The 12,765-nt window shown below is 34.5% G+C and overlaps 1 protein-coding gene across 24 annotated transcripts in view; it reads right to left on the bottom strand.

Annotated features, from left to right (window-relative positions):
• Window positions 1-12,765, bottom strand: part of ZMYM2 (zinc finger MYM-type containing 2) — a 94,439-nt gene that overhangs the window by 37,469 nt on the left and 44,205 nt on the right. For all 24 annotated transcript variants that reach the window (XM_070239435.1, XM_023621357.2, XM_023621358.2 and 21 more), the window contains 3 exons: window positions 8,818-8,889; window positions 3,188-3,338; window positions 2,601-2,716 (listed from right to left, as the gene is read on the bottom strand). In XM_070239435.1, coding sequence (XP_070095536.1) covers window positions 2,601-2,716; window positions 3,188-3,338; window positions 8,818-8,889 — 339 coding nt within the window. The remainder of the gene's footprint in view (window positions 1-2,600; window positions 2,717-3,187; window positions 3,339-8,817; window positions 8,890-12,765) is intronic.

The raw sequence follows: 12,765 nt of genomic DNA, 5'->3' as shown, positions 1-12,765 counted from the left end.
AAATACCAACTATGTCCAGAAAATAGTATGCATTTTGCTTAAATATTTCCTCAACACATAAAATTACATTTTTAATTTTATCTTTAAAAATTATACTAGGACACTAAGTTATATGAAACTGAAATTCATTTTCTACCACAGGATTACTGCTATTTATTTAAAATAAAATTATATGAAAAAGGAACAAAAATCATACAGTTCAATTATAATTTTTTCTCTTTAAGAAAATGTAAACAAACAATAGTGATGTTAGTTAACCAAGTTCTGAACTAGTAAATGAATGTTTTTAAAAACCTAGTTCCTAGTTCCCTCTCCAACAGCTCATTTACCAGTGATTCGTCCCACTTACCACCATTTTCATTTCAAGTCCATCAGCAAAAACAGCCTACATCACTTTTTAAAAACTGATCATTTCTTTCTCTTTTTTTTTTTGGTAAAGATTGGCCCTGAGCTAACATCGTTGCCAATCTTTCTTTTCCCCTTCTTCTCCCCAAAGCCCCCCAGTACATAGTTGTATATTCTAGTTGTAGGTTCTTCTAGTTCTGCTATGTGGGACGCCACCTCAGCATGGCCTGATGAGTGGCGCCACGTCTGCGCCCAGGATCCAAACCAGCAAAACCCTGGGCCACGGAAGTGGAGTGCGCACACTTAACCACTGGGCACAAGGCCGGCCCCTTATCATTTCTTAGACAAAGTTAGGAAGAAAAAGATTTGCAGACTGGTATCGATATCAGGAATTTATTTTAGTTTTATTACATTTTTAAAAGTTAAAACAATTTACAGAATAGAAAAACATAAGAGCATACATGGGCTTAAAAGTTTTGTTATAATTTCCAACCTGAGTGGTGTGTACACTGATATTTAATTACCATTTTCTTTTTTGGGTTTTTTGTGAGGAAGATTGGCCCTGAGTTAACATTTGTGCCAATCTTCCTCTTCTTTATGTGGGGTGCTGCCACAGCATAGCCTGACAAGCAAAGCCAGGTCTGTGCCCAGGATCCGAACCCACGAACCTCAGGCCACTGAAGAGGAGCGCATGAACTTTACCACTATGCCACTTGGCCAGCCCCACAGGTGAATAAATTTTTGAAACAAAAACCAGCAACATTACCCTTAGAGTTTCTAAAATTTTTAGTCCATTAAAGTTAATTATTCTTTCAAAACAAATGAAATACTATCATATTATCTTACTTTGAAATGAAAAAACATCTAATGAAGACAAAGTTCAATATCTATGGTTTGCTGTAAGATAAAGGGAAACAATGCTGCTTTTCTATTTGTCAACTTTGTATTACTTTAACACCGAGTTACAGAGTGATGAGGCTGCCTCCAGGTTTATCTGGATGCATTCCTCAGAAACGATTCTAAATCCTTTCTCTAAAATACACAATGTACATATACGAATGGTCTCATCAAATCACAGATCATAAAAGTTTCAATTAAATGAAAAAAGTAGTTAAAATATTTTCAATTAACATTTCAGTTTACCCAACATCAAAAAGGAATAAAGGAAGCTAAAATCTGACAAGTAGCATGCCAAAGACACTGCCCTTCCCTCATCTAATTAATCCTTATTCTTTAATTTCTAGCTTAACAAAAGCCAGCAAATCAAAAGGAATATTTACCACTCTAAAGATCTATCAATGGCCATGATCCCAACTTTCAAAATAAAAGTTTAGTCTTGAATGTGGTTTATCACCTAAGCTCAGAGGATATAACTATTAACAGAAACAACATTCATCTGGCTGAAATCAAAACCACCTCAATTTAAATGCTAATAACTGCTCTAGTAACGACTGCAACATACTTAAGAGACTGCTTAGTTAAATAAATTAACATAGAGCACAGTGCCTGCAACACAGTAGAATTCTTGGATGAATTAACTCACGGAAGCATGGCTTTACGCACGGGTTTAAAACCTTGAGTAACACCCTGAAATTTTCACACAAAACAGGTAAACCTACTCATACCACTTAACAAATGCTGAATCTCCTCTAAACTATTCCTTCCTAGTGGTCAACTGGCTTATGTTTGAATACTTCCAGTAATACTATCTTCTGAGACTAACCATACTTCGACTCTGAAGAACTATGTCAGAAAGCTCTTTACGTTTACCAAAAAGAAAATGTCTCCCTGAAACTGATCTTGTATTAAATTATGGCCTACGTCCAAGTCCAATCCCCTGTTACACGGCATATTTCTAATATACAAGGAAAACATTTATGCTTATCACTTACAGGCTAAACATACCTACACCCTTCATCCGTGTATCATAAAACAAAATTCCCCTTAAGAGTCACATGTTATTCAAACCATCTACTAAGAAAATACTACATAGGCACTGAGCTTAATTATACTAAAACATTTTTCTTTAAAGTCTGTATCATAAGTAACACTTAAAAAGTCAATTAGATTTTCAGTGCTAAGTAGAGAGCTGGTGCAGCTATCTTTACTGTGACTCAAGAATCTCCACTCTCTAATTTGACCCTCAACAAACTATGGAAAAATTAGCACATTAAATAAACATAAAGCATACTACACTGTTTATTTTCTATGTGTAGTTTATTGGGGGTGGGGGTTATGCAAAGTAAATAACAAACCTGAAATTTAGCCACACAATTGGAATTGCAAAAGTTATACAGTTTTCCATCAGGCATTGTGGCTTGATATTGAGGTAAAGAGTTTCGTTTACAGAAATGGCAAATAATTCCCAAACCTAGGAGAGAAAAGGTACATATCTGATTTCCTTATAAAGCAATAAAAGTTAAAAAAAAAACAAAAAAAAAATTGACTTCTGAGAATAGTTTAATGGAAGCTTCTGTAAACTATTCTTTTATTAATTTCCAAGATTATTTATACCTGAAAAAAGACTGTCATGAGAGTCTACTATTAGGTCTCTAGAACATACAGAGACATGAAAACAAATCTCAGTTTTAGATAACATTTGGATGGAAAAACAATTTTAGCTAAGAACAGAGACATGGTGAGAACTTCACCAATACCTGAAAAATTAAAAGAAATATGGAATAATCAAAACTATTGAAAGTCTGCAGTAAGAAAGCTTAGTATAATAATAAACAATTTATGCGGTTAAAAACAAGCATAAAAACAAAGTTAAAGGAGAAGAGTAGTTAAGAAATTAGTCATGTTATTAAAGTTTTTTAACTTCCAAATACCTGAAACTTACTTTGTGATTTTGCATATTTTGTCTTGTGACTGTTCATGCAAGCAGTTGAACAATATGGCTCCATGTATCCATTAGGACCTATACACTGAGTCATATCAAAAAACCTGCACTGTGTTCGGCAGCCAGTACAAGTGGTCAGTTTTCCATATTTCTAAAATTGGAAACATAAAAAGATAATTAAGAAAGACACAGTTTAACCAGAAAAAAAATTACTGTATTTTTCATTACACTTGCTCTCTCTGCAAAACAATTCTGTTAATCTCTCATCAGGTTTAGTGGGTCAGAAGTCTTCATCTGTATGCAAATGGTTAACCCCAATGCAGCTAACTTAGGTTCAAACAAACGTAATGATCTCAGGTAGGTCTCCTTCAAAAATAGTGTTTTTCTCTACTAATTTAGTTTAACAGATCCCTACAAATAGGCAAGTAAAAACTGAAAATCAAAGAAAGGTACAGAGTTTTCAGTTTACAATGACATATTTCCCTGTCATTTGACAGAAGAAATTAAATGGACCTACAAAACGTAAGGCTTCATAATCAAATGACTACAGACTTTTTAAAGGAATAATTTGAAGATGTTAAGTACTTTTTCCATTGAGCTGCTGTTGTTACAAGCACTTTTGGAACTTCCCTTCCCATCTATCAACTATTTTTAAAACCTCATTCAACCACAATAAAATATACATTTTTTTCAACTTAAGTAAAAAAAAAAAAAAAAACCTCATTCAAAATGATTTTTGGCTATTAATTACAGTTAATAATTAGTCAACAGATAATAATACAGTCAATCTTTCTGCCAAGGGTGAATATTTGCCAATATTGATGTAATTCAAAAAAACAAAATAAAATAGTCACGTGCTGCATCACATTTCAATCAAAAACAGATCACACATGTGACAGTGGTCTCATAAGATCAGTACCATAGAGCCTAGGTGTGTAGTGGGCTCAACCATCTAGGTTTGTGTAAGTGCACTCTATGGTCACCTAATGACACATTTCTCAGCATGTATCCCTGTTGTTAAGCGACGCATGACTGTATATGAAGGTAAAACCAAACGAGGTGTACTTTGAAAATTATGAGACAAAAGCAATGTCATGAAAATGCAGACAGTCTTACAAAAAATACAATTCAGATCAACTGATGTGTTTGTATTAAAAAATTAACTTGACAGTCACAATTAGAAATCAAACAAGGAAAGGCAAGCCTTTAAGTGCAACTTGTATTTGATCTCTCTTCTGAGTCATTACAAAACTGTCATAATCAGTTACATCAAATACCACATATCATGTCAAAAATATCTGTATCCATCTTTCCACCTGACGTTAAGATTATTTTACTCATCTTCATACCCAAGAGCATCCAGTACGATATGATATAAGAAGCCTCAAAATGTTCCATAGATAGATGAATAATGGATGTCACACAAGATGACAATCAAGCTAAAAAAAACATAAAATGGGCAAACTGCATGGATAAATTTCAGAAGTGCCACAGCATTTTAGAAAATAAAGGTAATAAATTGAAGATAAAAACAATAAACATTAACATAAAGATCAAAAAAAGAAAAAGAAAAAAACTTTCTCAGCATACAACAAATAAAATAGGTGTGAGAAAATATAGCTATTTATGTACCAAGAATGTATGTTATATTCATTCTGGTACCATAAAAAATAACCCATGCTGTCTATTCCTCATTTACTCAAATATCACTTAAAGGAAGCCCTAACTTTTACTTTTCAAAGTGGAAATCAACTCATTCTTCAATCTCTGATAGGCTCTTAATCAACAGCAAAAGAATGGTAACAAGGAACAACTAAGAATAACTGTAAAAATATTAAGTCCAATTAGGACCCTCCCAATGTTACAAGGACAATAGAGGAGAATGCTCTGGTTTTTTCATTTGGAATGACAACATGTTTTCCTGAGAACTATATACTAATTTAAATTTTTACATTGGGAAAAGGATCAAAGAAAACACATCAATAAAATAATGGAAGATAAAACAATGTTTAAAATCTGGCGCCACAGTACAAATTAGGAACACTAAAATTATTAAGACACCTGCCACTGTATTGCAGGATTACACAAAGAAAAATAAAGCAGTTCCCAGTAGATTTACATATGAGACCTCCATGTAGGAGCACCTATAAAGTATTCTTTTACCAATATAAGTGAAGTCCAACCATCTAATCTAATCTTGGATTAGATTTTTCTTTAACTTATTAGAAACATCCTTCAAGTTGACAATGATTTTATTGGCAGAATGGTTAAGTAATTAATTAGTAAGCTGTAAGACGTACCAATAAAAAGTAGACCAGTTGAATTGAGTCAAGTAAACAAGGAGCTAAGCAACTGGTCCACATTGACAAATACTTTTATCTGAAGAGAATGAGAAAGTACTATCAGAAAGATAGAATCATTAATACGGAAAATATTTTAAAGCCACTTTCATAGCTACCACTACTTCAAAAGCAAAAGGACCCATTTAATGGAAGAACATTAGCAAAAAGAGAAATATACATTCATGCCACATTTTCTCTGCTTCATATGTAAGCAATCAAAATAATCATAGTTAAATTTTATGCATCCTATAAACATGCACTGAGTAATCTAAAGAAATGAAATTAAATGGAACAAATACACAATTAATATATTCCCCATTCAGGCATGGAGAAAAAACAAACTTACTTACGAATTCAGTGAAAAACAACACACTAAAACTGACTGAAACAAGATACTGGTAAGGTAAAAGGTAAATACAATGAGGAATTTACGGCAAATTGATTCATTTTCAGTCTACTCACTGAAAAACAGTACCTTACTTTTTATTTTAACCAGTTCCACGTGAATATCAAAATTAACCATCACATTGATTTTAAAACTTCCCCCTAATTTTTCCTTTTACACGTGAGTAATTAATTTCATTCAGTACATTTTGACCAAGTGAGTAAACCACATGGGAATGTGATCAAGACATACAGGCTCGATATACTTGTTGCTGCAAATCTAATCTAGAAAATGGGTACGAAGATACAGTCTGCACAGAGCCTACTTCCTAGCCATATTCAAATACAAGTTAAACTTGGGTCCATTACACTGCATGGAAAAAAAAATCTTTATATTCATTAACTTTAAATGAAATGTTGCATTCTCTTTCATTCTAATTGGAGGCAACAAACCACATTACTTTCAGCAGTACCTGTGACCATGTCACAAATAAAAATCGAGGGCTAGCCCGTGGCCAAGTAGTTAACTTCACGTGCTCTGTGTTGACAGCCCGGGTTCCCCAGTCGGGATTCTGGGCATGGACCTACCCACCGCTCATTAAGCCATGTTGAGGCACCATCCTACGTAAAAGAACTAGAATGACCGACAACCAGGATATACAACTATGTGCTGGGGCTTCGGAGAGAAAAAGGGGAGAAAAGAGGAAGATTGGCAACAGATGTCGGCTCAGGGCCAATCTTCCTTAAAAAAAAAAAAAAAGGTTAAAAAAATGTAAGAAAATAAACAAAAATCCCCAGCTTTTCATATTGTATTGGTGGTTAGCTCAATGTATCATTTGTGTTCAACACTGCTTCAAAAGAATTATAGTCATTAACCACTATATATTATTACTTAATGCATTAATAAAGTATATATGTTACATTTCAAGAATTTAAAAAACATTTTGATAACTGTATTTTGATATAATTCTAATAAGTTCTAATTATAATCACAGATATTTTATTTTATGCATTTAATAACATTCTGAGAATTAGTCTAGCCATATTACCAAGGGAGTCCAAAGCATAAAAATAGTGAAGAACTCTGATTAGAGGTAGTGATGATAAAATTTCAGCAATGACATGGTGTTGTACTAATGTTTATACTAAGTGAAGACTAAGAGATAAACTCAATAAAACTTATACTCCATTTATTCAATAAAATCCTGAAATTACTTGTTGCAAGATGTTTGTACAGAGAAAAAAAGGTCTAAAAAATATACACATCATCATGTTTTCCTTTTCTTCACTACGGTACAGTATACAATTTTTCTTTCAACACATATATACTATTTTTGTAATTTTGAAAATTTTTCTAATTGACAATAGATGCTAAAAATAGTGGGTGAAAAGTATGCTGAGCAACAGGATATTTACATAGTATCAAATATATCACCCCAAAAAACTTAATAAATACAGAAGGAAAAATAGCAAGTGGTCCCTGGAGAAGTCTGACAAGCACCTCCTTACCAAAGTGAACCAAGGTAACACACAGTCAGTCACACACAGGACAAACAAACATCACGTGCCTCCTGCCAGAAGGAAACAGTATCATTTATGAGGTATTCATGCCAAAAAAAGGCATTAGTTCAATCTAATCTTGAGAAAATACCAGACAAATCCAAAATGAGGAGTACTCTCCCAAGTGTCCTATAGTATTCAAAAATGTCAAGGTCACTAAAGACAAAGACTGGGGAAGTGTTTCAGATTGAAGCAGATAAGACACTCACTCCCAGCCCCAAGTAAGAGACTAGATTTAACCTCTCACCTTTACCAAACAGAAAATTAGACAAAAGATATGAAACAATGGCTTTTAAACATTGCACAAAACATGATATAACTCATTATATAGTAAAAAAATCAACCTGTGGAAACAGATCTAGAAATGACAGATAGGAAAACAGTAGGCAAAAAAGTTAAAATAGCTATAATAAATATGCTGATATATTAAAGAAATTAGTAGAAAAAAATATGAACATAATGAGGCAAGGAATAGAAGATATAAAAAAGACCCAGATGGAACTTTTAGAAATGACAAATACAAGATCTGAGATGAAAAAGACACTGCATGGAACTAATAGTATAATAGATTAGAAAAGATTAGTAAGATTAAAGATACAACAAGAGAAACTTTCCAAAATAAAGAAGGAAAAAAAGACCAAAAAATACCTCAACAAATAATAGAAGCACAGTGACCATGGGACAATAGCAGGAAGTCTAACAGATCTGGAATTGGCGTCTCAGAAAAGAGGGGGGGAAAAAAGCCAAAGATTTTTAAAGAAATAATGGCTTATGATCCTGGATTGGATCCGAGGCATGAAGAAATATTTTTCCATTTGCTATAAGGGACATTACTGGACAAAATCTGAATCAGGTATACAGATTAATCAGACAGATATTAACATAAAATTCCTTATTTTGTTACAATTATTCCTAATTGTATACATTTATTATTCACGTACTAATTTATTCATCTAGATTAACAAAAATATAGATTTGAAAATTTTTTTGAAAAGGTTTTTATCTTTCAGGTAGGCACAAAAGAGAAGGACTTTTATATCCTATAATTAAATGCTTACTGTGGACAAGGTACTGTGCATGAAAAAGTTATATCTGAAAATGACTTTTTAAGAACATCAATACCTAAAAGGAAATGAGCATATCACAAGAAAGCACATGTAAAATTCAGTGAAATAAAAAAGTTTGTCTATGTCTTAGAGATAAAGTGAGAAAACCATCATCTGGCACATTTTAAGTTCATAAATTTCAATATACTTGAAAATTTATGATTTTTCAGAGGCATAATAAAGACAGTAACAGTGCATGAAATTGACGGGGCCTTGACCCAGCTACATTCCTGCTTACCTCAGGCTGCATTAAGAAAGAGTCCTGCATGTGATCTCGAACCTCCTTCAGGAAGCCTGGATGGCTACCTACCTAAAAGAAGATTTTAAAAGACTTTATAAAAACATATTTAAAAAACCATATGAAAAGAATGTCTGTTAAATTGAAAGGTAAATAAGCAATCTGTAAAAGTTGATTCTTAATTACTTGTTTTGTGACTTATAAACTCATTCCAAACTTTTAACAATGCTTATCTATCCTATTCCCAATGCCATTGCCCAACTTACAGAAAAATTAACAAATAATTTTAATTAGCGTATAGAAAAAGATCACAATGATAAAACAATAGTATAATGGAATAAAGAATTAAAAATAGACCCTTAGATTTGACTCACCTCTAAGCAGACCTTGCAAAAAATCTCATTTCTCTTAGATGACAATATATTCTAAGATCTCATTAAAGTCTATTAACAATACTTATAATGATATCTCAAAGTCCTGTAAATTAAGCGATTTGGAGGTTACACAGTTACAATTTTCATCATCTGCATATAATAGCTCCCAGCACATATGAATTTACATCCTTACTCCTTGCAGAAAGCGTCCTGCTTTCCAAGAAAGTCAAAATACTACACATGAAAATGGACAATACTGAAAGACAAGTGTTAAGCATTATACAGTCTCCACTGCCAGGATCTAGATTATTAATTAGCTGTATCAGTATACTCCAGAAACTAATTAAGCAATGGGAACGTAGATAAACAATAATGGCAGCCAAGTTAAATGTTAGAAAGAAAGAACAAAAGAGAAGGGGAGGGCAAAGTCAAGAAAAGATCGCCATACAATTTTAGTTCCCACGCTACAGGAAAAGAAGACATTCACTACAGCATCTTGCGTAGTGGCCTCCAGTCCCTTTATCAGTACCAATGTACGCATGATTCTCATTTATTTACTTATAAATTATGAACACACAGTATGTGAATTATAAAACATATAAAGCAATATTTTAAAGAATGAAACATGAAACACAATTTTAAAATAACTTTTATTTTATTCAATCATAGTACAAAGATTATTTTCTATATCCACTAGAGCAGGATCATTTGGTGTTGGTGGAGGCTATGTGGAGTACAGTAAGGAGATACTCCCTCCTGCTCCCAATCAGGGTGGAATCAGCCAAAGCCTAGACTGGAGCTGGAACGCCTACACTCGCCTAGCATTAACAAGGAGCTCTTCCCCCACTCATGAGTGTCAAGAGAGGCCAAGTGCAGAGCCTGGACTTCTAAATCCACCTAGCAATAATGAAGTCGAGCCTTCCTTCCCCTGTCAGGGCAGTGCCAAATAAAGCCAGCTAAAGAAAATTTAAATAAGATTCAGACTATCATAACATAATACCCAAAATGCCCAGGCTTCAATGAAAAAAATCACTTATCCTACCAAAAACTAGGAAAACAACAATTTAAATGGAAGAGACAATCAACGATGCTAACACCAAATGTCTAAAGATGTTAGAACCATCTGACAAAGATTTTTAAAGCAGCCATAATAAAAACGTCTCAGCAAGGAATAAAAACACACTTAACAATGAAAAGCTAAATCCTCACCAAAGAAATAGAAGATATAAAGAAGAACCAAATGGAAATTCTGGGACTGGAAAAAACCAGTAACAGAAATTTTTTTTAAAAATCAATGAATGAGATATGTCAAAAGAACACAGGAGCCAAGTGAAAATGCTCCCAATGGCCAAAGCCAGAAAATTTTCAGCAACAAAATAAACAAGTACTGAATTATAACCCAAAGTATAAAATAAATATCCATGAGTCCATACAGCTATTAATAAAGAAGTGAATAAATCAGTAAGTGTAGAAGAGACAAATCTTCTATGCAGAAGAATTCCAAGTATCTATATACTCCACCCTTAAAGGAAAGAGTGACTTCATCCCAAAGAGTACAACATGGAAACAAGGGGGAGGGGGACAGTGTTAACTTCACAATGGAGAATCTTTTTTTTTTCATTTTTTTTTAAGATTGGCACCTGAGCTAACAACTTGCCTATCTTTTCTTTTTTTCTCCCCGAATCCCCCCAGTAGATAGATGTATACTTTTAGTTGTAGGTCCTTCTAGTTGTGGCATATGGGATGCCACCTCAACATGGGCTGATGAGCGGGGCCATGTCCGCGCCCAGGATCCGAACCGGTGAAACCCTGGGCCGCTGAAGCGGAGCGTGTGAACTGAACCACTCGGCCACAGGGCCAGCCCCCCCAGTGGAGAATCTTGACAAAGACTACTTCAACAAGGTAATCAACTTCAACAGTCATAAATCATGTTGACAGATGTACCCTTGTTATGTGATGAAAATGGCAAAAGTGTGAAAGGCAAACACCTCTGTGATCTTCCTCTTAAAAGCCCATAGCCCCAAATCTGTCTAATGATGAAAAAACATCAGAGAAGTTCCAATACAGGGACGTCTTACAATACACCCGACTCCCAAAAACTGTCAAAGTCATCAAAAGTAAGAAAAGTTTGAGAAAACGTCACAAGCAAGAGGAGCCTAAGGTAACATGATTACTGAATATAATATTGTATCCTAGATGGGAAACGGGAACAGAAAAGGGACATAACATAAAAATTAAGGAAATCCAAATAAACTGGACTTTACACAATAATAATATATCAATATCAATTCATTAATTGTAACACATGTATTATACTAATTTAAGGTGTCAATTCAAGGGGAAACAAGAGGGCCGGCCTGGTGGCGCAGCAGTTAAATGCACACGTTCCGCTCCGGCGGCCCAGGGTTTGCCAGTTCGGATCCCAGGTGCGGACACGGCACCGCGTGGCAAGCCATGCTGTGGCAGGTGTCCCACATATAAAGGAGAGGAAGATGGGCACAGATGTTAGCTCAGGGCCAGTCTTCCTCAGAAAAAAGAGGAGGATTAGCAGATGTTAGCTCAGGGTTAATCTTCCTCAGAAAAAAAAGGGGGAGGATAAGAGGGGTTATAACATGAGAACTCTGTACTATCAGCTCAATTTTTCTGTAACACTGAAACTATTCTAAAAAATTAAGTATTAGTAAAAAATAGTAAGAACCACAACAAAAATCCCAATGGATAGGACCAAGAGCAGAATGGAGAAGACAAAGGAAAGAATAAGTGAATGGGAAAATAGAAATTATCCAATCTGAACAGAAAGAAAACACACTTGGAGAGGCTCAGGGATCTGCAGGACTCCAGCAAAAGATGTAACTTTCATTAGAGTCCCAGAGGGAAAGGATAAAGAGAACACAGCTGAAAAAGTACTCAAAGAAATATCTGAAAACATTGCAAATCAAGCAAAGGACAAACCTACACACGGCTGGAAAAGTACTCAAAGAAGTATCTGAAAACACTGCAAATTAAGCAAACGACAAACCTACAGACAGAAGAAACTGAGCAATTCTAAAGAGAATAAACTGAAAGAATCACAGTATAATATCACAGGCAAATTTCTGAAAAAAACTGAATAAAATAATACAATTAAATTTTGAATAAAAATAAAGACAAAGAAAAAAATCTTGAAACAGCAAGAGAAATGACACACCTCTAAGAGAAACACAATTGGAATGATAGCCTGGGAAGACACAAAACTTTTAGCCAATAGCCCCTCTACCTCATGCAAACACTACAGAAAAAAAGGTGGCACTAACCCCACCTACACCAGAAAAGGCCAAGTGGAGAGCCTAGTCTTCTATCTTGGCCTGGTTGCAACAAGGTGCCCCACCCCAGCAACCCAGCCAAGGTAATGTCAGAAAAGGACAAGTAGGGAACCTGAACTTCTACCCCATTAGGAAGTTACAAGGTACCCTAACCCACCTAGCCACTTAAGATGAGAACTAGTAGAAACTCTCACCACAACTAGCAGTAACAAGGCCGAAAGTGAAATTATGGAGTCTGAGGAGCAAAACCAAAAAAGATGAATCAAGAAAAG

Source organism: Equus caballus, chromosome 17, assembly GCF_041296265.1.
Source record: "Equus caballus isolate H_3958 breed thoroughbred chromosome 17, TB-T2T, whole genome shotgun sequence".
Lineage (NCBI taxonomy): Eukaryota > Metazoa > Chordata > Mammalia > Perissodactyla > Equidae > Equus > Equus caballus.
The sequence above is the reverse complement of the archived record's forward strand: the minus strand, read 5'-3'. Positions and strand labels throughout refer to the sequence as shown.